Source organism: Anastrepha obliqua, chromosome 3 (assembly GCF_027943255.1).
Source record: "Anastrepha obliqua isolate idAnaObli1 chromosome 3, idAnaObli1_1.0, whole genome shotgun sequence".
NCBI classification, from domain to species: domain Eukaryota; kingdom Metazoa; phylum Arthropoda; class Insecta; order Diptera; family Tephritidae; genus Anastrepha; species Anastrepha obliqua.
The window spans coordinates 142,720,029-142,745,692 of record NC_072894.1 but is presented as its reverse complement, the minus strand read 5'-3'; the positions used below and the strand labels follow the sequence as shown (position 1 = coordinate 142,745,692).

At 39.1% G+C, this 25,664-nt stretch overlaps 2 protein-coding genes across 3 annotated transcripts; one reads left to right on the top strand and one right to left on the bottom strand.

Annotated features, from left to right (window-relative positions):
• The first annotated feature begins 1,381 nt into the window (after positions 1-1,381).
• On the top strand, positions 1,382-25,246 carry LOC129243131 (uncharacterized). 2 transcript variants are annotated; one of them, XM_054880279.1, is made up of 5 exons: positions 1,382-1,557; positions 1,744-2,734; positions 2,796-3,297; positions 15,776-16,178; positions 25,075-25,246. In XM_054880279.1, exons 1-5 carry the CDS (start codon positions 1,507-1,509, stop codon positions 25,216-25,218), a joined length of 2,091 nt encoding a protein of 696 aa, XP_054736254.1. In that variant the 5' UTR covers positions 1,382-1,506; the 3' UTR covers positions 25,219-25,246. The 2 variants fall into 2 exon arrangements, with proteins under 2 accessions (XP_054736254.1, XP_054736255.1); XM_054880280.1 differs by having other exon boundaries at positions 1,419-1,632.
• LOC129243132 (uncharacterized) lies at positions 7,145-8,042 on the bottom strand. Its single transcript, XM_054880282.1, has 2 exons — positions 7,817-8,042; positions 7,145-7,754 (listed from the first exon to the last, which is right to left on the bottom strand). The coding sequence occupies exons 1-2, from the start codon at positions 7,879-7,881 to the stop codon at positions 7,181-7,183; spliced, it is 639 nt and encodes a 212-aa protein (XP_054736257.1). The 5' UTR covers positions 7,882-8,042; the 3' UTR covers positions 7,145-7,180.
• Positions 25,247-25,664: the final 418 nt, after the last annotated feature.

Genomic DNA, 25,664 nt, shown 5'->3' with positions numbered 1-25,664 from the left:
TAAATGATTCAATAAAAATTTGTTGTGTTATTTTCTTTGAATGGGAATTTTAGTGCGTTTTTATATCCAAAGGTAAGCAATACTGCAGTAGCGAGAGAGAAATTTGACTGCCGAAAGCAGAATAACACCAACAACACCTGCAATCGCGGGCAATGCCACCAGATGTTAAAAAAGTAAAGCTAAATAAAACTATGTGAATTATTGAACTAATTTAAAAAAATGTATACTTTACAAAATTATAAACATTACTTTTAATTAGAACAGGCTAGAAAAATGTCATGAAGAAAGAACTAAAACTCTCAGACTAAATAACAAAAAAAAATGCTAAATCAAGTTACGAAAATGGTAATCTGGCCATACTGGAGCTAAAATGACGTAACTCGTTGTCAAATTCGCTGAGAGCAAAGTAACGGAACCACGATAGGCGCTATCTCATTATTCTCTCCATCGTGCTGCTACGTATTATTAGTTACATATATGACTAGATGGGAAACTCTTTTTCTCGTGAGAGCGCTGAAAAAGGTGCATTTTTTATAACATATGCCAATATTGCCACACCGTTAGAAACATGAATTGGGCATTTTTGAAACAAAAGTTGGGAGTTTTTAGTTTCCACACCACCATTGAGGTTAGTATTTGGTGTGCGGTTGCCAAATTGCCTTATATCACTCGTAAACGCCTGCATATACTACAAATAAGCACAATCCGTATGAAATATGTACGTATATAACCAAAAAATTTACAAATTTATATGTAAATGATATTATTAAAAACTGATAGTCATAAGTCATTTAATAATAATAAAGTAAGGAACCCGAAAAACATAAGTTATAATTAAAAACATGACATATTGCAATTTTTTTATATAACACAGAAAGTGGGTAACAAAAAAAAAAAAAACAAATGCTCAAACCACGAACAGAATAAGTTAAAGCAGATTACCTTTAATCTTTGTAAAATATCTCAAACTCAAATTCATTTCCCTTACCTATGCTTTTCAACTATAGAATATTTACGTATATACAAATTTACATAAACCAACACACAGTTTTCAATAAATATACATTATGTACATAAGACTAATTAAAAGTAGAAGTCAAAAATATATAACGAGCTATGGATTCTTCAAACTCACTTCAATTCAAATTAGTACATTAATTTTAAGACAAATAATTATAAACATTTCAACACGTAATTTCTCCATTAAGCAAAAAACTAATAGTTTTCGTCAGTTATTTTTGGCGCGTTTCTTCTGGCACCCTGCCATTTCGCCCATCAGCTGTTCAAAATCCCATAATGTGTGAGTGCTGCCAAGTTTGAAACGTCCCTTGGGCGCGCTCTCTCTCAAAATGAAAGAGTTTCGGTTCTTATTATCTATGTATGTAGTGTATAATAAAAATTATTCTATAATTCTGTTACTGTTTTTTATGAATATAGATCAAAATAAAGGAATAGTAACAGTTTAAAAGTAATAAAGTGTGTATGAAAGTAAAATAGTTGAGATCAATGCTTGCCTTCACAGGAAAATGGCGTTGTGTGGTTAACCAATTTAAAAACGTAATTTCAAATAACTCGAAAACCAGAAGATTCCTCAGCTAAAAGTGCATAGGAGAGGTCTTGAAATTTCCAACGGTATCACTTTTATTCCATATCCAGTTGCCTCACAAATTGGATAATTACCAATTTTCCCATGTTTTCAGTTTATGAGAATTATGACCATTTTGTTTCTTTTTCACATTTTAGATGTATCCAGAGGATATGCCCCCGATAGAACTTACGAAATTGCATTTCTCGGAGATTAAACAAGACATATGTGTGCAATTTGGCGTAATATCCAGCGAAAATCATATAGCCTTACAATGTTCAAATAACCAACTCATTATATTGGATATTTTGGATTCATCTGCAGTGTTAACTGACTTGCCATACAATTTGTACTATGTTGAAATACCTCAAAACCATGTCTTTGACTCGTTGAAGAAAGCTGATTTGAAAAAATCGTATAATAATTGCAATTCACTAGAGCAACAACGACTGACCTTGGATTCGGCATATGTATCTCATTTTTCTTATGAATCTCCAAAAACAAGTGCTTTACAATTTAAACGGGCTCCATGCCATTCACCGAAAGAGCACCCGATTGCTGTTATTGTAACTGTAAACGGATTGTGCCGAATACTAAGGAAAATGGCAGCTCCAAGTCGTCAGTGGAGTGAAATATGTAATGTAAATGAATACCTCTCAAACGAGACACTGTCATTGGAATTCAAAGCTAGTAAAAGTGCAATCGAATGCTGTATCACTGCAGCCGCTTGGCATAAAACAGAACCATTGTTGTTTGTGTCCTTCGATAACGGCTATGTTGCAATTATTATGTTCCATAATGCGTATATTGTAAAGTTGGGACAATTTTTCATAACCGAAACCAAACTCGAAAAAATATGTGATATAATTTCGTTTGAACATTATGTGCTAGTTAGTTGTAAAGATGGCATTTTGCAACTATTTTATTTACATAAATCTACAAGTAATTTGCCTTTACTATCACCGATGGACGCTCTATGGAAGAAGAGAGATAATATGGCTTGCAGCAAAGTTCTTGTAAACAAGTTAACCTCCAGTACATATCAGGTAGTTTTTAGTAAAGGTTCTCATATACTAGTATACATGTTGAATGCAAAAGGCAAAGTTCTTTGCTCTAAAGAATTGTCCTTCGGGGGAATAAAAGTTACAGGTAAAATAAAGGTGTTTATAACAAAAAATATAAATATTGACATATATCTTATTTTGAATAGATGTACAAAATATTTCTTCCTCCGAATTTATTGTAACTACCATTACGAGTTCTGTGCATTATTTTAAAGTAAATGTCGTGGATGACTATGCGTTAAGAATAACTAAAAAAAGTATTGAAGTCGACTTGGACACTTCGAATCTTGGTATTCTTGCACTCGTGCCTTCATCGAATTGCAGCCTTTTGACATTTATTTTAGTACGCAGCAGCGAATATTCACAACAAAGCAAGTACATGCATAGCAGCGTATTTGTAAACATTTCGAAATTGGAAAGGATTGACATCCTAAAGCAACTAACAAATCCCAATTTGGGTGCCATGAATCCAAATTATGACCTTTTAATTGCTTTAGGAATGGACACATTTAGCAATATGAACTACGACAAGTATAGTTCTTTTTTCGAGGTAGTAAACACTAAACTACCTGACCTTTTGGACAATGGATTCTTGCTTCAACTCCAGATAAAATTTGTATTTATCTCAAACTTTTTGAGTTTTCAGAGGTAAGAAATAACACTAAGGTATTGAAAGCATTATGCCATCATGATCAGTTTTTATTCATACTATTTAAAATGGAGTTATTAAAGTAAATATAGGGTGGGCCATGTAAACATTGCTTTTTGAATCGGCTATAAAAAAAAAAAACAAATCAATATTTTTTCAAACTTTTTTTTTATTTATTTTGAAGACTGAACAGTGTCATTTATGAAAAAAAAATAATATCGTTCAAATGACTGCCACGACTAGCTTTACAGTAGGCCATTCAATCAACCCAATTTTTAAGCACATTTTCGATTGTTTGGGCCCCAATTTCATGAATGGCAACTTCGATTTCGTGTTTTAACGGCTCTTAACGGCTCCCCACAAAAAATAGTCCAACGGGCTTAAATTACAGCTCCGAGGCGGCCAATTGATATCAGAATTTCGGCTGATTATTCGGTTTTCAAAAACGGTAGCCAAAAGTTCGAGTGTAACTTTGGCAGTGTGACAAGTTGCACCGTCCTGTTGAAACCAAATGTCGTCCATGTCATCCTCTTCAATTTTTCGAAACAACTCGTTGAACATAACGCTCGCCATTTACCGTAACCGCGGCTCCTCCCTCATTTTCGAAAAAAAATGGCCCGATGATGCCGCCAGACCAAAAACCGTACCAAACAGTGACTCGTTGTGGATGCATTTGCTTCTCTACAGTAACGTGTGGATTTTCTGAGCCCCAAATCCGACAATTTTGCTTATTGACGTAGCCACCGATGTGAAAATCAGAAAAGAAGAAGAAGACTCATCACTTTGGAAATAGGTTTTCAATATTTCCCAATTTTGTTCAAGCGTGTAGCGTCCCATTTCGTAAATATCAAACCTTTAAGTAAATTATGAACACATTTGACATGTCATTTGTGTTACCATTCTCAAAAAAAAAGGTGGTTCAAAAAGCAACCTGTACATCCGCAAAAAGCTTCATTTATGTTATCGCATTCAGCTCCACAAAATAAAAATTAAACATCTACATATATATTTATTTATTTATTTATTTATTTAACAAACGCCAATCGGCAATATACATACAAATAAAAAGAGGGTACAGAAACAGAACTTATAGAGGGCTGGTATGTAATACAATGATAAAGAAAATGGGAAAGACGGTTCTTGAGAAAAATCTATAGGATGATATTTTTGGCATTTCGCAGAAAAGTATCGTAGGTTCCACCATAGAAGTCGAGAACACCATGAAGTGAGTTGACACTGATGGCTATTCTATTGCACGGGCCGTGATAGACGTAGCTTTTGTAAGTAGCGACTGTTTTCAGTAGACGACTATTCCTAAGTGTGAGACCAGCCGGGGCAAGCTCGAAGGAGCTGCGTACTTCCGGGGCATCAATAATACCATTTACCACTTTATAGAAGAACGCCAGATCAGTTATGCGACGGCGAGCCCGCAGACTGTTGATGTTGTACCGAATGTAGATATCTTCTGTAGCTGAAGCGGTTGATGATGAATGTCGGAAGGCTAAGGTCTTGCAGAGCTTACGCTGCACTCTTTCAAGTCTAGTAATGCCTGCTTCAGTGTATGGAGACCAGATTATGGATCCGTACTCCAGTATTGGAAGAACTTGAGTTTTGAAAAGACGAATCAGGGAGTAGGGATTCTTGAAGTCCTTGCTATTCCTAGTTATAAAACCGAGTATCTTGAAAGCTCTCTGAGTTATTCCGTCTATATGCTTGTGGAAAGTTAGTTTTGTGTCAATCGTGACACCGAGGTCTTTGATGTCATCCACCTCCCTTATTTTATCACCATTGAGTGTGTACACTGCAGGTAAGGGAGTGCGCGATCTCGAGAAGCACATCACAGCACACTTTTTAAAGTTGAGATCCAGTTTGTTCCTTGCACACCAGCCAGAGAGATTATCGACGTCCTGTTGTAGTAGATGACTATCCAGCACACTAGTGATTGATCGATAAACTTTAAGATCGTCTGCAAAAAGTAGGTATTCCGAGTTGAAGTCGTTACCAATATCATTCACGAATATGCTGAAAAGAATCGGACCGAGGTGAGAACCTTGCGGAACACCCGAGTTAGCCACATATTCATCGGATAGGTGGCCATCCACTTTGACCTGCAGGTGCCTACCAGCTAAATATGACCTAAGCCAGTCTAACGCTTTGCCGCCGACGCCATATTTCCTGAGCTTGTATAGCAAGATGTCATGGTCAACTCGATCGAACGCTTTTCTGAAGTCAGTATAGATGCTATGAACACAGGTGTTGGTATTCAGTGAGTTCAGTAGATAGTTGGTGTAGGCGAAAAGGTTAGTTGACGTTGAACGGCTACTAATAAAACCATGCTGTCTTGTGGTAATGATTGGACCAAAAGCAGCAGAGAGTTTCGGTAGGATCAGCTTTTCAAAAAGTTTAGCCAAGGCCGACTGAATGCATATTGGCCGATAATTCGTGACTGTATTCTTTGGACCTTCTTTATGAATGGGGCTGATGTACGAGAGTTTCCAGTCTGTAGGAAAAACACCACACTGCAGAGACGATTGGAAAATGTGTGTCAGCGGTTCACAGAGGCCATTGGCGCAGTTCTTAAGAAATGCATTCGGTAGGCCATCAGGTCCCGCACCTTTTCTAGGATCTACGGAGTTCAGTTGCTTGAAGACATTGTCAAAGGTAACCTCAAAGTCATTTAGGTTTACCGATTGCGTGTAAGGGTGTGAGTGTGCTAGGGTTACGCTATCGTCAGACACCAGTGCATATATGCTTTTAAAGAACTGTGCAAATAAGTTACTGATCTCTACGCCACTTGATGCTGATTGATTATCCCAGACCATGGATGCTGGAATGTCACTGTTTCCTCGCTTCTTATCCTTGATATAATTCCAGAACGCCTTGGTATCACCTTTCAGTGACCCTTCTACCCTATCAACATACGCATTATAACACATGTTGCAGAGATTTTTGCACTCTTGCCTCAGGTTACTAAAGAGTATGTAGTTTCGCCTGGTTTTCTGTTTTTTATACTGTGCGTGCGCTGCTTTTTTCAGGATGATTTTCTCAGTTAATTCCCTAGAAAACCAAGGTGGAAATCTACTGGGTTTGCTGAAGTAAACCGGCACGAATTGGGTAACACCTTCCTGAATAATGTTGTAGAGCCAACGCAGTTTATCATCAACAGATTTTTGCTGGTACAAATCTGTCCAATTGGTTCTCATAAAAAAGACATTCAAGCTGGCATAGTCCGCCTTCTTGAAAGCATAGTTAGGGATACCGACCGGTGTTAAGCTAGGCTGGAAGTTGAGCTGACAGGCTAGGGCCGGGTGATACTTGTCCTCAGGAACCAGAGCAACAGTTCCATACGGAATTGTGTTGGTGTTGCTGAAGCAAAAGTCGAGTAAGTTTCCCTGCTCATTGAATACACGATTGCATTGCTTGCATCCGGATGTAGAGTAGCAGTCGTATAACAATCTCGTGCATTCATTTCTGGGTGAGCTACTTGCCATGTTGAAGTCACCAAGGACCAATAGACTGGCATTCTGGAAGCTATCGGAAAGAGAAGAAATAGCAGATAAGTGCGTGTGATAGGCTTCGTACGTGGTATGTGGCGGTATATAGACACAGCCTAAAATAAGATTGCCATTGTTAATCTTAATTTTAATAAAGAGTTCCTCAATATTGTTTTCCTTGATTTGAATCGATTCTACTTGAATGTGCCGTTTTGTAGCTATGAGCACACCTCCACCCCGCTGACAACCACTCGTTGCCTGGTTACGATCTCTGCGATAGATGTTGTAAGTGGGGTCCAATACTTCACCGTCATGTATAGCGGGCTGTAGCCAGGTTTCGGTGATGCAGATGATATCGTAGTGACTAATTGACGTGGCTTTGAGAAATTCACAGAGTTTTGTGCGTAGACCGCGAACATTCTGGTAGTAGACGGTGAGATTTGTCACTTTCCTCCTCCTCTCTGATCGAACGAAAATTCTTTGTTACTATTTTCGGTATGCCATTCACATATTTTATTGTCTTGCTCAAATCACCATTCTTCTCAAGGGAGGCAAGGTCAGAGCGTAAGCTCTTCAGATATTCCTGCTGTGTTGGAGTGAGATCCGGTTTGAAAGATATCGTGGTGTTACCATCAGCTGGCTTACTTTTGAGTAAGGTGAGTGCATCCGTTGCAGTTGGGGTCACTACAAGTAGTGGACGGGAACGACCTGGTGTGTGTCGTCCCAGTCTACGAAGTTTTAGGCCAGTTGAGTCACAAGATAACTCTGGTGGCAGGATAGATGACAGACTTGATCTATCATCCTCCAGCCGCTCCTTTCCAGTTGCTTTAGATGATTCAGGGACGTTGAACGCAATGACATTAGCCTCGCGGCGTTTACGTTCGCTCAGCTCTACGAAAACTGCTTCATTGGATGCCGGTAAGCTTACATGGGAGTTAATCTTATTCTCGACTAACGTTAACCTGTCATCAATTTTTGAGCATTTATTGGAGAGGTTAACATTTTGTTGGGACAGCTTACTAACCTCTGCTCTGATGTCTGCCAGATTGCTTGTAATTTCGGACCTAAAGGCCTCAAATTTTTGCTCATACTGCTTGGTGAAACGCACAAAGTGTTTATCCAGCAGACTATCGAGATTGCCCATCGGATCCCGTTTGTCGTCCTCCTCTAATAGATCGCCGAACGTGCGGACGCTAACCTCACTTTCGCACGGATAGCAATGCCAGGCCGCTTCACCTTTCTTAATACGATTTGCCAGATTCCTAAAATCAGCGGTTGAGAGATTGGTACATTTATGATGAAACCAGAGACGACAATCTGTGCATTGAATACTAGATGTTCCCTCGCGGACAATTACAGAGCACTTGCCACAGTATGCCACTTCTACGTTTAACTTTTTTGGTCCCATAATTACAGGAACAGAGTGTAGAAGAATAGATACAGGTGTTAGTTACGACAGGTAGCACGCAGAATCACATTAATTACAGAGTTGCGGTTAATACTGCACAATTTATCAATTATTTTTAATAAAAACACTGAGTAGCCGAAAACACGTGTTTACACGTCAGCAAACGTCAACAACTATATATAGTGCAGGAATGTTACAAGGTTCACACGGGATGAAATGACTTCCTTAACGCAACCCACATGTGATACCTGCCTAAGGTCATTCCCATGGCAGCCGGTTCTGCGTTACCGGAATGACTCGGAGTTTTTTCGACCAAGGGCTGCCGATCCAGTAAACTAGCCCTGTCTAGTGAACAGTCTATCACCCCACCCCTTACGTCACAGGAGCAACTCCGGTTAGGTGCAACAAGTGCAGCGGGTGGAGCCACCTTAAGACCTGTTCAGGCCTTAAGTCTCATAGGGAGTGGTCCACACGGTATGTGGCCGTGTGTTGCTCCCGCCAGCAGGCGTCTGTTGCCTCAGCGGCTACTACCCCTCTGATAGGCTGGCACCTCCAACCGCCACCACAACCCATTCCTCGACGGAAAGGAGCTTATCTGTTGTCACTTTCGGATATGTTTCCGCCTACGTATCAGGTCCAACGTAGGCAACCACACGCGTCCCTCACTCCGCATGTTACAACTGCCTTATCTAGAAGCTTTAAGCTTCTACAATACAACTGCAACGGACTTACGAGTAAGGTCGACGAGATAGTAGACTTTATGAGCCGACACAGAACAAGCTGCACGCTAGGTCCTCCCTGATCACCAGGGATGGCTAAAGCGTGCACAGACACCTTCGCGAGCGAGACAATGGTGGTGGCCTAGCTTTCATAGTTCACCCACAGTACAGTATCGTCTCATTGACGAAGGCATCCACCGCAGGGACAGCACCTTAGAATGTCAAGGTATAACTGTCCGGACAGGCGATGCCGAGCTAAAAATATATAATATTTACATACCCCTGTCACCTGCTGCCTGCAGGATATCAGCCTGACATAGGTGCCCTCATCAGAGGTTAAAACCGATTTGTTGTAGGTGATTTTAAGGGGACAGATACCTGTAAACGGCCATATTTTCCCTGATTTTAATTAATTTTATTTCGAAAAAATAAGCAAATTCATTAAAACTATCGAAATGACAATATAACAAATAATCCAGACACCCACAGACGACACAGAGCTGATGGCCTCTGCAGCCAATGCTCAAACATAATTTTAGTACTGGTATTCATACCAGTCACTAAATAATAATAATAATAATATTTAAAATGAAGAAGCCAATATATTTTTTTCAAAATTGGCATACAGTTTATACATTAAAATAATATAAACTTTTTTAGTGTAATCATTTAAAATGGCGGATGTACACTCAATTCTTCCAGGAAGGTGGCAGCGGGGCTTCTCAATCGGCGGGCATTGTAGCATCGGCGTCAGTGACATAAATACAAAAAACCAAAATTTTTTTTGTTTTTAATGTCATAATTTCTATATGAATTAAAAAAAAATTAAACAAAAAATCGCGGAGGAGAAGATGCGTGAGCTACTTTAGCCGTCTTTTTATATTGCATCCTCCGGTCGACAGAACCAAGCGTCGTGCTACCAGAGGGCTGCGCAAACTGATGAACGACAGTGCGCCACTTGCTTTCTCCGGTGATGAAGTTCGGGGGACCAGAAATAAATCTAAAACATGAAAAACCATTGGTTCTGACGGACTAAACGCGCTGATGCTGAATCACCTGTGAGAAATCCTACTCCCAATGGTCTTCAATCTGTCCTTGGCCACTCTCATCATCCCTGACAAGTGGAAAGCAGGGAGAGTGGTCTCACTACTGAAACCTGGGAAACTCGCCAACCAAGGGGAATCTTATTGTCCAATAATTCTCCTTTGCCCAGTAGTGAAGACACTTGAAGCCCTCCTACTCCCACTCTTCACGAAACACCTGACCCCAGCCCCATATCAGCACGGCTTCCGACGAGTGCATATCACCACCACTGCACTCACCGCCAGCCCAGATAAACCGCGGCCTAACCAAAACCGCCCCTGCGAGAGGACTGTCCTGGTAGCGTTGGACCTGAAGAAGACTATCGACACAGTCAGCCATTCCATGCTACTAGATGATATTTATTAGTCGACACTCCCGCCAGGGTTGAAGAGGTGGTCCACAAACTACTCGACGACCGCTCGTGACTCGTCAGTGATTTTTCGAGATCAAACATCAAAGCAGAGGAAGATTAAGCAAGGTGTACCACAGGATGGTGTCCTTTCTCCCTTGCTGTTCAACTTCTACATCTCGAAGCTCCCCCAACCACCAGTGGGAGTGTTGTTGTTGTTAACAGTATACATGCTGTTTCGACAGGTTGGGTCCAGAGGGAGAGGGGGGTGGTTAGTGTCGTGCGGAGTACCTTCACATGCCGGACATGTGTTTGGTATGTTGGGGTCGATTCTGGATAAGTAGGAGTTTAACCTGCTACAGTATACAGATCGTAGTTGTGCCAGTGTTACACGGGTCTTACGGGGAAGCTGGAGCTCTTCATCTGCAATAGGTGGTGGTTGGACTCCGATTACGGCATTCACGGGACGGGAGTTCACCAGTGGGAGTCTCCCTGGTCTCATACGCTGACGACTGTACGATAATGGCGTCGGGCAATGACATCGATGGCCTGTGTTCCAAAGTGAACAACTACCTCATCGACCTTTCTCGCTTATTCACTGCGACGAATCTCCAATTTTCCCCCACAAAGTCCACGGCGATCCTCTTTGCCACCTGGACAAAGGAGGTCAAGCTGTCCCTTAAGGTACAAGTCGACGACACACCAATTCCGATTGTAAACAACCCCAAAATTTTGGGTGTAACCTTTGACAGTTTGCTCTCCTTCTCAGCGCACACAACCGCAATTGCCACTAAAGTCCAAAATCGCAATAAGGTCCTCAAATCGCTTGCCGGCAGCACTTGGGGCAAAGACAAAAAACTGTTGCTATCGATATTTAAGGGGTAACACCACTGTACACGCGTAAAATAAACACGATTTTTAAAGAATTTTTTTGTATAGAAGGAAAGGGGAAACAATCACTCTGATTTGGTAAGTTATTACCTATATACTAAAATACAAAACTACAAAGTTTGATCGAAAAAATTTACAAAATGGCAGCATTGGAGACATTTTTGTAATGTGGTTTCTCTTGAAGGAGCTCCGCGGCACGCAGCACAGAGGGTGCAAATTTTAATCTGGAACAAAGAAACATTTTTTTTCTTAATCTAGATAAGAATAGCTAGAGAAACACGTAGGGGATTTTAAAAATATTTATTTTTGTGGAATTAGCAAGCATTTGAAGGAAAAAACTCTATTTTGGACTAAAAAAACGGCATTTAAATAATTATAACAATCGTTTAAATTAATTTATCGAAAATCCCCTACGGGTCTTAAGAAGGTTATTATACAGACGTGGTGAAAAACCTGATTAAAAATATTTAAAATTGTTTGAGTTATGCTGCGTGCCAATTTCAGAAAACGTGTTTTGAGAAAAACGCGTTTAAAGTTTGGAAATTTGGAGAAGTCGTTAGGTAGCAGTCACTAACGCTTGGTTAAAAGCTTAAAATATTTATGAAATAGACTTCGGTAACGTATAAAACTTTTTGTTCTCTATTTTAAAAGGTTCAAAGAATTTTTTAAGCTTTTAAAAAAAAAATCAATTTTTTGAAATTTCTACAGTGGTGTTACCCCTTAAGGGAATTGGTCGGCCGGTTCTAAACTATGCTGCGCCTGTCTGGTCGCCTGGAACTAGTAACACGGAGTGGATAAAGCTACAGACATGCAGAGGAAAGCTACAGACATGCCGAAAATACTGCCATTCGGACAGCGACCGGTTGCCTCCTGATGTCCCCCGTTCAACACCTTCACAACGAGGCACAAATGCTTCCAGTAATGGAGCATAACAAACTGCTCAGCAAGCAATTCCTGCTAGGATGTTACCGCAGACTTCAACCCTGCAGACACCTGCTTGAGCCTGAGCCGCCTCCCAAGCACGTCAGGAGACACCTCTTAAACTACGCCGACGAAATCCAGGACACAACTGACCGAAATCTACTGGACCTGACAGTGTTTAGACAGTAAATAAACGACATTCACCGGGAGACCGTCACCACCTTCTTAAGTTCCCGTTGTGTGAATGCCGTAATCGGAGTCCAACCACCACCTATAGCAGCTGAAGAGCTCCAGATTCCTCGTGAGACATGTGTAACACTGGCACATTTACGTTCTGGATACTGTAGCAGGTTAAACATGGGAAGGCACCCCGCACGACACTAACCACCTTTTCACATGCCCTCTAAAACCGACTCATCTAACACCCCTCTCCCTCTGGACCCAACCCGTCGAAACAGCATGTTTCCTGGGCCTACCTTTAGATGAGCTAGACGAAGATGACCGGTGATATGCCCTACACTGGCGGGGCTTCTATTACTGTTAAAAAACAAACGACGCCCCCCCTCAATTTGGAGATCCGGCAACTGGTAGATCAACACAAGCGGACTAAATGGGTTGAGCATTTGAAGACCTGTAACCTCACATCTCGGGTTAGTAAGCGCTGGTCCACCGTTAGGTCTCTGTCGAACCCGACGAAGCACAACGACAAGGACGTCGGACCCGAAGAGATGCGCGAGCTATTTTAGCCGAATTTTCACACTGCATCCTCCGGTCGACAGAACCGATGAACGACAGTGCGCCACTTACTTTCTCCAGCGATGAGGTTCAAGGGGCCATCAATAAAGCAAAATCATCAAAAGCCATTGGCCCTGACGGACTGAACACGCCGATGTTGAAGCACCTGTGACCATTGGGAGTAGGATTTCTCACAAGGGTCTTCAATCTGTCTCTCATGATTCCTGACAAGTGGAAAGCAGGGAGAGTGGTCTCACTACTGAAACCTGGGAAACCCGCCAACCAAAGGGAATCTTATCGCCCGATAACTCTCCTTTCCCCAGTAGTGAAGACACTTGAAGCCCTTCTACTCCCACTCTACACGAAACACCTGACCCCAGCGACACATCTGCAAGGATTCCGAAGAGTGTACTGTTCCAACACAGCAGTCACTGCCATAAACACCCAAATTAACCGCTGACCTAACCAAAACCGCTCCTGCGAGAGGACTGTCCTAGTAGCGCTGGACCCGAAGAAGACATTCGATACATTCTAAAGAAATTGAAAAAGCAAAATGTAAAAACAGTTTATTTCCAGAGTCGAAATATAGTGTTATTTGTTTTTGTTGCTTTAGTTGTTGTTTTTTGTTGCTTTAGTTGAAGTTTTTTTTAATTCCCTTTAAATGCTGTGATTAAATATGAATCAGTACAAAAAAGAAGTCAAAGATAAGTAAAGAGTGCTATTTTTTTGCTAATGAAGTCGAAAATTTGAATTTATATCATATTTATTCTTGACATACATTTACGTATAACTACACTTGACACTCAAAGTCTTTCGATTCAGTTAATCACCGTGTCGCCGTGTCTTCCCCTCATGATATCTTTGAACTTACATGACCGCCACTGTTTTATCATTTACATACAGTGGCTCAATAAAGAACTCGGACAAACCTTAGTTAAAACTTTGTATAAAAAACACTGCTAAAATAAAGGCAATTTGTAACAATATTTTTCGATTTCTAAATGCTTTATTTATATAATTTAAGAAATAACAAAAACATAAGATAAGTCGTGTGCACTTCTTTTACAATAACAAAAAACTTTCAAAATGAGGAGAATTCACGCCAAAAAAGAACTCGGACATGGAAATTAATTTTACTTTAAAAGCCAATAAAAATAAAAAATAATATTTTGTGGGAAACCCTTTGGATTAAATAACAGCTTTTAGTCGTTTCGGCATTGACTCCACCAAATTTCTGCAAACGGAAGGATCAATTTTAGGCCATTCGTCCTTAAGAGCAGCTTCGAGATCCTTTTTGTTTGAAATTTTGTGAGTTTTAAGTTTATTCTCCAAATGCGCCCATAAATGCTCAATGACGTTTATATCAGGGGACTGTGGTGGAGTTTCGAGCACTTTCGGGCAGTTATACATCAACCACAAGCGACCTTCAAGCGCCTTATGCTTGGGGTCATTGTCTTGGTAAAAATAAAATTGTTCCTTTATACCCAATTTTTCAGCACTTTGAATTAAATTTCTTTTTAAAATTGATAGATATTGCTTGTGATCCATTATGCCATCAACAAAAAAAAGATTTCCGGGTCCGGAGGCGGACATACATCCCGAAACCATCACTGAACCGCCACCGTGTTTAACAGTGGCACGCAGGTTTTTCTCTTTCAGCTCCTCATTTGGCTTCCTCCATACATACGACTGCCCATCTGATCTGAATATGTTGTATTTGCTTTCGTCGCAAAATATCACATCTTTCCAGAATTCAATGTCCTTATTTTTATAGGTTTTTGCAAAATTAATTCGTTTGTTTTTATTTTCCTTACTAATGTTGGTTTTTTTTCTTGCGACTCTGCATTAAGGTAGTTTTTTCTTAGAATTAATCGCAAAGTTTCTGGATTGCAGTCAATTTCAAGATGTTCTTTAACTTGTGTTGTAAGTTTTGGAGCACTTAAATGAGGATTTGCTCTGACTTGGTTTACTATCCACCGCTCGTTAGCGTCCGTAAAAAGCTCTGGCCGTCCTGATTTCACTTTGTTTTCTACAGATTTTGTTTCTTTAAAGCGTTTTATGGTGTCACATACAGTTGATCGCGGTCGATTTACAAGTTTGCTCAATAATTATTATTTGCTCAAAAAATTATTTTTCGCACTTCCACCGAAGTTTGGCCACGTTGTCGACTCATTTTAAAAAAATGAAAAAGAAAATGCGTACTTGACACAATTTTATTGACACAATTTACTTCCAAAACTGTCGATCGTTCCTCAATTAACTATATATAATTTAAAAAATGGGATTCCCCCATTTAAACTGTCAGAAATTACGAAGTGATGCCAGATGTCCGAGTTCTTTTTTGGCGTGAATTCTCCTCATTTTGAAAGTTTTTTGTTATTGTAAAAGAAGTGTACACGACTTATCTTATGTTTTTGTTATTTCTTAAATTATATAAATAAAGCATTTAGAAATCGAAATATATCGTTTCAAATTGCCTTTATTTTAGCAGTGTTTTTTATACAAAATTTTAACTAAGGTTTGTCCGAGTTCTTTATTGAGCCACTGTATGTATATTCTCTGCCATACTCCGATTTCTTATCGACATAGATGGTAGCAATACAATTTAAATTTATTTAATGTTTTAGTGAAACAAAATAAAAATAAACAACTAGCAAAAACTGGGGCTGTTTTCTGTGTCGCTGTTTTCTGTGTCATTATATAGTATACATTACACTCTTGATGATTAATAGTTTTAATTGTAAGTTTTACCTAAAGTCGTTTGAGTGAAATTCATAAAAAACAGAATTTATTCTTATTAACTTTTCTATTTTTCTTTATAAACAGTTGTATCCTATGCATTTATAATTTTTGTTATTCTTTAATCTTTATTTTTAGGGTTATGCAGAAAAAAAATAAGGAGGCTACGATAATCACACACGAATTCCTTTCAATTGCTATACAAATTACGCACATAATATGTCGACTCAAATACTTATTTTCATTGGAACCAGAAATTCTCAGTTCATTTCAACAAGAGTCCATAAATCTATTTATGAAGAAATATATTATATTAATTCGTAAATTCAAAAGATTTTTGACAAACAAACATATTTTAGAGCGTACAGGAGAAATGTATTTATCTTTTTTTACGAAATCATACAATGCTTTTAAAACTTATCGGGAATCGTGTACTCGCTGGAATGAAAGATGTCTCTACTGCAAAGAACCCACGAATGCCGACACCATGATGTGTGACAATAATCATAAAGTGAAGCGCTGTTATGTCTCATATACGCAGGTATTCCTTTAAAATTTCATTATGCATAATTTTATTTTTATGGAAGGTAGAAAAACTCAATAACAGCTTATAGTAAATTAAAGTTTGATTGTAGAAGTACAAATAATATATTATGAGCATTCCTAGTGAGCTTATTTCATTGTAAAGATTTAAATTCGAGCGTTTTTTTATTTATTGTATATTAAGTATTTATAGTAAGAACTCTTATGTATATAGTGGATAGTTACTTGTCTACCTATGCTGAAACCCATTTTATTGGGTCCTAATTATTTTTAAGATATAAATTCGAGTATTCTATTATATATATACATATATATAAGTAAATATATGTACAGTTATCGGTACAACTATTTTTACAAATCATACCTTTATCACCTTGTTCCTTAAGCTTGCGTAAAGTAACCGTACATACATTGACTGTAGGTACATTCTGTCAAAAAAGTACCGGGAATTGCTCAATAAATCGCAAAATAAATGTGTCATCATCAAAACTTATTTTGTCGCCTTCAAAATAGGCTTCATTCGAAGCAATGCGAAGCAATTAAATGCGTTTGAAGAGATCTTCTTCCGCTCATTCAGCGAATTCTCCTTAATGGCCTCTATCGACTCAAAGCGACGTGTGCGGAGTGGCAATTTAAGTTTTGGGAAAAGGAGGTAGCCACAGGGGACTAAATCCGGTGAATACGGTGGTTATTTGATGATTTTTATCGAGTTTTTGGTCAAAAAAGTGGTCACAATATGAGCCTAGTGTTTGCCTAAAAAGAGGCCTCAGCTGAAATTAAGTACCCAACACGCCAACTATACGTAAAATTATTCAAAAGTTTGTGTTTTTTTATGTATATCAGTGCGGACGTGTTTTTCTTACGCTCCAATATAACATCATATATCTGTGCTTAAAGAAATAATAAAAATACAACAACCATCGATATAGACGCTTTAACCAAAATATTGCCAATCGCAATACAGTTTAAATCAACAAAAATAATCAAACTAAAAGTATAAATAAAAAATAAAATAATAATAATAAAAAAAAATTTAGTTTCTCCTAAGAGAAAGTAGAGCCAGAAAGAGCGAACACCACCTACACCGAGTAGTGCTCGTATCGACAATAAACTCGCACCGGATAAAAGCAATCTCAGTGCGCTCTCTCAAACATAATATATCCTAATTGTACAAAAATTACATATTGTTAATATATAACAGATTGTAATAAATAATAAAATAAAATGGATAAAAAAAATATGACCCTGTGAGGCAGTGCTGCGTTATCAGAAAAACCGCGTCGCCCGGATTCGGCCCGACCTCGTCAACAATTGGACCCCTCATCACGACCATGCGCCGGCGCACACCGCCTTCCTCTACACCTCTGCATTGGCCAATATGGGGGTTCCGGTGCTTCCCCACCCTCCCTACAGCCCAGACCTGTCCCCTCCAGACTTCTTCTTGTTCCCGCGCCTGAAAATAAAGCTGAAGGGGAAGCGTTTCGAGGGCGATCCAAAAAACTGTGACAGCCGAATTGAACGCGACTTCGGCGGATGAGTTTAAAAAATGTTTCCTGCAGTGGAAGGACCGCTACCAGCGTTGTATTGACGCTCAAGGGTCCTATTTTGAAGAATATTAGTTGTATAAGCTAAAAGGTTTAATAAAACTGCTTAAAAAAAATAAGGCTCATTACTTTTCAATCAAACCCTTTACGGTTTTACAAATATGTAGTAACTTGGATTTAGTATAGGAAATGGAAGCGCCGGAGGAAGAGGATCATGAGGGTAAACTGTCAAGTTAAGGTCAGAAAATTTTGAAAATAGGAGAATGTAATAGGCATATGTTTGATGCCGGATATTGGGGAAGTTATACAGGATAGAGCTTATTTCGTCAAATGTTATGGTGAAGAGAATGACCGATAGGGGTGAGCCCTTAGGAGTACCGTTATCAAGAGGTAGAGTGGAGACATTCTTCCATCAGTGTGAAACTTTTGTGGTTTCTCGGCAAAAACTGCGATAAGTAATTTTCACAGGCCTCTCTTGAAGCCAACTTGACTCCATTAAGGGAGTTCTGCATTGACCGAAACAAATGGTAGTCCGATGGTGGAAGGTCAGGGCTATATGGTGGAGAGACATCAAAGATGTCTAGCGTTGTCCTGATGGAAGACGACGCTTCAATCTCATCAGTTGTTGACAGTAAAGTGTAGAATCAATCGTTCGAGCAGGCTGGAGCAGCTCATAGTGGATGATTCCTTTCCAATCCCACCAAACACACAGCATAACCTTTCGAGGCGTCAATCCTGGCTTTGCGACCATTTGTTGAGCTTCACCACCTTTGCACCATGATCTTTTTCGCACATTATTGTCGTATTTGATCCACTTTTCGTCTCCTGTTACCACTCGCTTCAGAAATGGTTCGATTTCATTTCGTTTCAGCAAAGAATCGCAGATGTTAATTCGGTCCATTAAATTTTTCACAAACAATTCATGTGGTACCCAAACATCGAGCTTCTTTTTGTAACCAGCCTTTTTTAAATGGTTCAAATCCGATTGATGATGAATGTTTAGTGCCTTGGTGATGTCATGGCAGCTTATGTCATCGACTTTTTCAACGATAGGTCGACCGGAGCGAGGTGCGTCTTTCACATCGAAATTTCCAGAACGGAAGCAAGCGAACCATTGTTGTGCTACACGAACTGATACAGCATCGTCTTCGTAAACTTCACAAATTTCATTGGTGGCTTGCGTGGCGTTCTTCCCTTTTTTATACAAAAATTTCAAAATATAGGGAATTTCTTCATTATTTTCACTCACAGCTACAACTTTTTTTCAACTTTTCCGAAGTTAATTTTTTTTTTTGGTTAAATGAAGCTTAAAATGTCACTTTTCTAACACCATATGATATGACACAATGTGATTGGTAGCACTGAAGATAGATGATTCCAACGACATTTATTGACAAAATACGACAAGACTTTTTCGACTACCCAATATTATTGAAGAGTAACTTTAACCTTTCTTGCGCCGGAAAGATGTTTTGTTGCCAAGAATTTTGCGATTTTTTGGTTTCTTACGAGGAGTAGAAGACTGCTATCGCGTAGTGACGTAATGTTGTTTACCTCTTTGCTAATAGCTTGTATACAACAAAGCAGGAGGCAGATGCAAGTGTTTTGCTAGCGTGCAGAGATTTGATTATTAAGTACTTCGAGTCATCCTTTTTTGTTATCGGAAGTTCCGGGAAGAAATCTAGCGTTGAATATTCAGGTTTGTTCCGTTTCGTTTTCTGGACTGAAGATAATAAGGCGAACCTATAGTCTCCAAGTTTGTTGGCCCCGGGGCATTGTGTGAATATTGATTTAGTTGTATGGGAATGTGTATATGTGTGCGAATAACACAGAGTAACACAAGCAGTGCGTTAGCGTAATCGAAAAAGGGCTGGAATCAAGAGAGTACACTCTTAGTGTCTTTGTGGGCATTGTAGGAGCTTTCGACAATGCTACCTTTGACTCTATGTGCTCTTCTATCAGAAGTTATACAGTGGAAGAAATCATTGTCAGATGGATCCACTCTATGATATCCAAAAGACTGCTTACCATGGATAGAGAAAGCAATGAAGGAGTCAGGGTTGAGGTTAAGGAGGGTTGCCCACAAGGCGGTGTACTCTCTCCCCTACTTTGGTGCTTCGTGGTGGCCTCTCTTCTTCATGATCTGCAGGAAATTGGACACATCCAAGCCTACGCAGACGATGTGTGCGTATTAATCTCACGACGATCACTTGAAGTTATATACAATAAAATGCAGGTAGCTCTAAATAAGATTGAGTATTGGTGCGAATCGCATCATCTTTCGGTGAATCCTACAATAAGTACCTTAGTGCTTTTCACTAGGAAACGCAATATGGAAGGCCTGTTACTACCCACATTGAAAGGGGTAACACTGCAATTTTCTTCTGAGGTCAAATATTTAGGAATAATCCTAGATAGTAAACTTACCTGGAAGAAGCACGTCGAGCAGAAGGTCTCTCGAACACTAAAAGTCTTCTGGCAGTGTAAGAGAACCTTTGGCAAGACATGGGGTCTAAGACTGGCGATAGTACACTGGCTGTACATCACCCTGATCAGACCCATTATTACATACGCCTCTGTAGTATGGTGGAAAGCCACAATGGTTAATTCCAGAGTAAAACCCCTAAACAGGCTACAGAGAAGTGTGTGCTAGGGTTTCACAGGTGCCATGAGCACAACATCTGGTGATGCCCTTAATGTCATTCTGAACTTGCAACCTCTAGATCTTCAAATTCGAAAGGAAGCAATGAAGGCGGCGTACAGGCTCAAGTTAAACGGAGTCTAGGGAAATGAAGTAAGCACTGGTCACTGTCAGATATACCACCAGTTGTCGGAGCCCTGCACACTGTTCTCGATGCCGGTGGACAATCGGGTGCCTGTCGTTAGCCTCGGTAGGAAGTATGATGTTTTCTATGTCTATGTCATCTTGAATGTGGCGTACTGGCTAATTGAGAAAAAGTGGCGGGGCAACAGTATTGGAATTTATACGAAGTTGGTCGGTGAATGTAAGACAAAACTGAACAGTGTTGCAAAACACAACAAAGTTAGTCTTATTTGGGTGCCTGGACATTGTGGTATTCCAGGGAACGAGTTGGCTGATAAATTGGCAAATGAAGGCTTTGCAAGTATGCCACTAGGCCCTGAACCCTTTCTAGCTGTCAATTCCGCATCGATTCAACTATGGATTGACGACTTCATGAGGTCTACCCATAGAGGACATTGGTCTGTGTTGAACTCGTGCAGAGTAGCTAAGGGCTTTGTGAAAGAACCAAACAGGGAAACAGCGACCTTTCTCCTAAAACTCAGCAGGAAGGACATCAGAGGACTGGTGGGTGTAATTACAGGGCACAATGTCTGTGGTCAGCATATGGCTACCATGGGGGTCGTGGCTGTCCTGCATTTTCCAGAATTATACTTAGGATATTGGGTTGCGATACACTGAGATGGACAAAGTTCATACTCTTCTGGATCTCTTAAAATTCATCAATGAATCCAAGAGATTTGTGGAAGAGTGACCTCAAACTAATTTATCCGTTTTTACCATCCACGTTTTATCTTTCCTATTTCTATTCTTTCTACTGATATCTATCCGGGTGTAGTTTAATGGTCTACTGACTGAGTGCTTGGACTTGTCCAGCCCCTACAAATCTAATCTAAACACCGTACGGGTTAACAGTTCGGTTACGACTATGTAGGAATTTATAAAAAACAATGCCAGGCTATGGCATAAGTGACCAGCTTTGTGGTGGAGAGTGGTGAAATGCTTACACTAGGTTGCCATATATTATGTAGGTTAGCATGTAGCTACATCATATGTTATGCTACAATATTATTTTTAATTGCAGGAGTTATTGATGCAGTGGGTGACCTTAGTGAAAAACTTTTTGCTTATTGCTATTTGCACTGTACACTCGTTTCTTTACCAGCATCAGCCTGATCAATCCAATATACAACGCTGCATTAAGGGGTTATATACCTTGTGTTTTTCAAAAAAATCTAAATAAATTTTATTTCTTTATCGTAAAGTACAATCCCTTGAGAACATTTTCCAAAAATTTCATAGAGATCTGAGCAATAGATCGAAAGTTACAGCGTTTTAAATTGTGCGTCGTCACGTCCTGAGCGTACGGCCTCATGCGGCGCTTGAAACTTTAAACGCGATTATCTCAAAAACGTGTTTTTCCAAAAATGCTTTTGCGGTGGACGCGATTGCAAAAAAAGTATTCAACCGATTTTTATAATTTTTTTTTTAAATTGTTCGTAATTGATGTCGCCTCTTAGTGAACGATCAACTTTTTATGTATAAATTTTTATTTTGCAGATATGAATTTTTTAATGCCAATTTTAGGACTGTAGAAGTGGAGTTTTTTAAAAACATGTTCCTATTTTCACAAAAATCAAAATATTTAATATATTGATCGTTCACTAAGAAGATATAACCCTATACTAATGAAATCTTTTCGATTTTTTGATTTCAGTTGACTTGGTGGACTTGAATCGCGTCCACCGCAAGCCTCTTCCAAAAAAAGGGTCTTGGGGGAAAACGCCATAACTCCGCCATTTTTAAATATTTTTACACAAACAAAGCCTTTTTTTTCTTTAAACATTGTAATATCCAATAATAAAAACTTTTATACAATAAAATTATTGCTACATATCTTTAAAAAAAACCCAACTTTCGCTAATTTCACCGGACCACAAGGTATATAACCCCTTAAGGAAAGACATTCTTATCGATGCTACAACTTTCTTAACTTACAGAAGTAATTTGCTTTTTTTACTTTGTGCAATTCACTTCAGCTTATGCTGCTTGAGTCTTCTCGCTTGTTTAACTGTTGTCTTTTTATATCTATATATATGAAAGAAAGTCATGTTAGTTACACTATTTATAACTCGGGAACGGCTGAACCGATTTGGCTAAAAATCGGTGGAGAGGTAGTTTAGGGCCAGGAGACGGACATAGGATACTTTTTATCCCATTCGAACACGTTTCCGTGAAGTCACTATAAAATGTGGTATAGCAAAACGCAAGTGACAGCTAAACGTAATTTTGTCTATGGTTAAGTAGAAAATTTGATAATATAAATTTTGTCAGAAATATTTAATCACAGTAATTTGTATTCTCTTTGAATCATCATTATCAATGCCGCGACCAAGACGATCGAATCCTTCCCGACAAAACCGTAATGCAAGAAGGATACGAAACATTGGGAATGAAATGACTGAAGAAGCACAAGGAATTGCCCTTGAAGAGCGCCGCGTTAGTATGGCTCGACTTCGTGCTTCTCAATCACCAGAGCACAGCGAGGCAGCCCGTAAAACGGCTCGGTTGGCAATGCGAAATCGTCGAGCGAATAACAGAGATCAACAAGTAGATTTAGTAATTCAAACGATGTACCACTGTTGAATCGCCAACAAAAAGAAGTTTATGATACATTAATGAAGGCAATTACTGATGGAAATAGTGGTTTATATTTCCTTGATGCCCCTGGTGGAACTGGTAAGACATTCCCCATGTCAGTAATTTTAGCCACTGTTCCTGCGAAATCCAACATTGCGCTTGCAGTTGCTTCTTCTGGAATAGCAGCCACATTGTTCGAAGGATGCCGTACGGCTCATTCAGCATTGAAATTGCCGTTAAATCTTCAAAAATTCAAACTGAGCAATGGCCCAAGTTTTATCAGCATGGAAAATCATCATCTGGGACGAATGCACAATGGCGCATAAACGTGCATTAGAAGCACTTAACCGAACATTGAAAGATATACGCAATGACTCGAGATGTTGTAGAGGCGCAATGATTTTACTGTCTGGCGACTTCCGCCAAACACTGCCAGTAATTCCAAGATCAACGGCTGGTGACGAAATAAACGCTTGCCTCAAATCATCGAATCGATGGCGCTATGTGAAGAAACTTCAGCTGACAACAAGCATGAGAGTTGCATTACTTAATGATACATCTACTGAAGATTTCTCTAAGCAATTACTGACTATCGGTAATGGTCGAGTACCTGTCGACGAATCGAGCGGATTGGTTTCTTTTCCTCAGAATTTCTGTAACTTTGTCTCATCGCCTTATGACCTCATGACCTTATCAATAAAGTATTTCCAAACATCATTAATAACTACAAAAATAATGAATGGTTGAGTGAGCGAGCAATTTTAGCGGCTCAGAATACAGATGTAGATGACTACATAATTCAAAATGATATCATTGGAACAATGCATTCATTCAAATCCATTGACTGTGTAACAAATGAAGATGAAGCCACCAATTGAATTTTTAAACTCCTCCGCACAATTTACGCCTAAAAGTTGGCTCCGTAGTAATCATGCTTCGAAACATAAGCCCACCAAAACTTTGCAACGGTACGCGTTTGGTGGTAAATAAATTGATGAACAATGTGATTTACGCGACGATACTCAAAGGAAAATTCGAAGGTGAAGAATTTCTCATTCCGAGGATCCCGATGATCCCAACCGATCTTCCGTTTGAGTTTCAAATACTTCAATTTCCGATCGTCTTGCATTCGCCATGACCATTATCAAATCACAAAGCCAATCCTTGAAAGTTTGTGGTCTGAATCTAGAAAATTAATGTTTCTCACATGGTCAATTATATGTGGCATGTTCACGGCTCGGAAAACCATCTGCGTTGTTTGTTCTTGCACCTGATAATAAAACAAAAAATGTCGTGTATCGCAAGGTACTTAACTGAAGAGTACAATTTATTAAAGCTTCATTGAAATACTTGATTAATAAAAAAATAAACTTAATAAAATCAAAAATCTTCTTTTTTATTGCCTCTAGAGCGGAACAAAGTTCGACGGGTCAGCTAGTTTTTAAATAAATTAATTTAATATAACTTACAAGATTCCACTTTTCCTTCACTACGTTTGAGATTTCTTTGCTTACACGATCTAGGATAAATTAACGGCAGGGCTTAGGTTAGGTTTGGCAGCCGCATCGCACATAGAGACAACGATGCCACTTAGACCACGGCAGGGCTTTGTAACAAGTAAGTTTGTTTGAATACGTTAAGCATTTTACTTAATTACATTGAAAATAAACGTACGAGTGTAATGAAAAGTTAGTTATGTATATGAAATTTGTGAAGTATATTGGATGTACATATGACTGATGTGCTGAAAGCCAACTAATGATTGCCAGTCATGTTCTCAAGTTTGTCATAGGTTCGAAAAAGTTAGCGTTGGATGTAATCTAATAGCTTACATGTAAACGTTTTATACAATTTTCAATTATAAGTTTTACAATAAACAGAAGTTTAAGCTCCTGAATATATGAATTGAGTGTAAAATGTAAACAAATTTTTTCACGTTCTCTTTGCAGCTGCCCATTATTTCTTCCCGACACTGCCCGCGTTGCCAGTATTATATATTAGAAAACAAGTATCTACTTCAACAACTGTTTCCCGCAAATGAAGCCCTTATATGTACATTTTGTCGCTTTCTTCTGATAAAGGATTGTATTTGAGTAAAATAAAAATTTTTAACGCACAAAATTAAAAACCTTTTATTGCATGTTTGCATCTAATCGTCTTCCATACATGCAGGATATGATCTTATAAATGGAAAAATTTTAAAAGAGTTACCTGCATTAGCATTGTAATTCATAAGAAATATATTTAATTGCATGTTAGAGACTAAATACTTCTCACGACTATGGAAAATTGCTCAAATTACCGCCATACCCAAACCAGGAAAAGATGCCACCAAAACTGCCTCATATCGAACCATCAGCTTATTGCCAATACATTCAAAAGTGTTTGAAAAAATATTGTTCGACCGACTAGAACCAATTTTGACAGAAAAAAAAGTTATACCAAGCTACCAACTCGGATTTAGACGGCAACACTCAACAGTCCAACAAATCCACAGGGTTGCTAACAAAATACTTAACGATATGAATGACAAAAAATA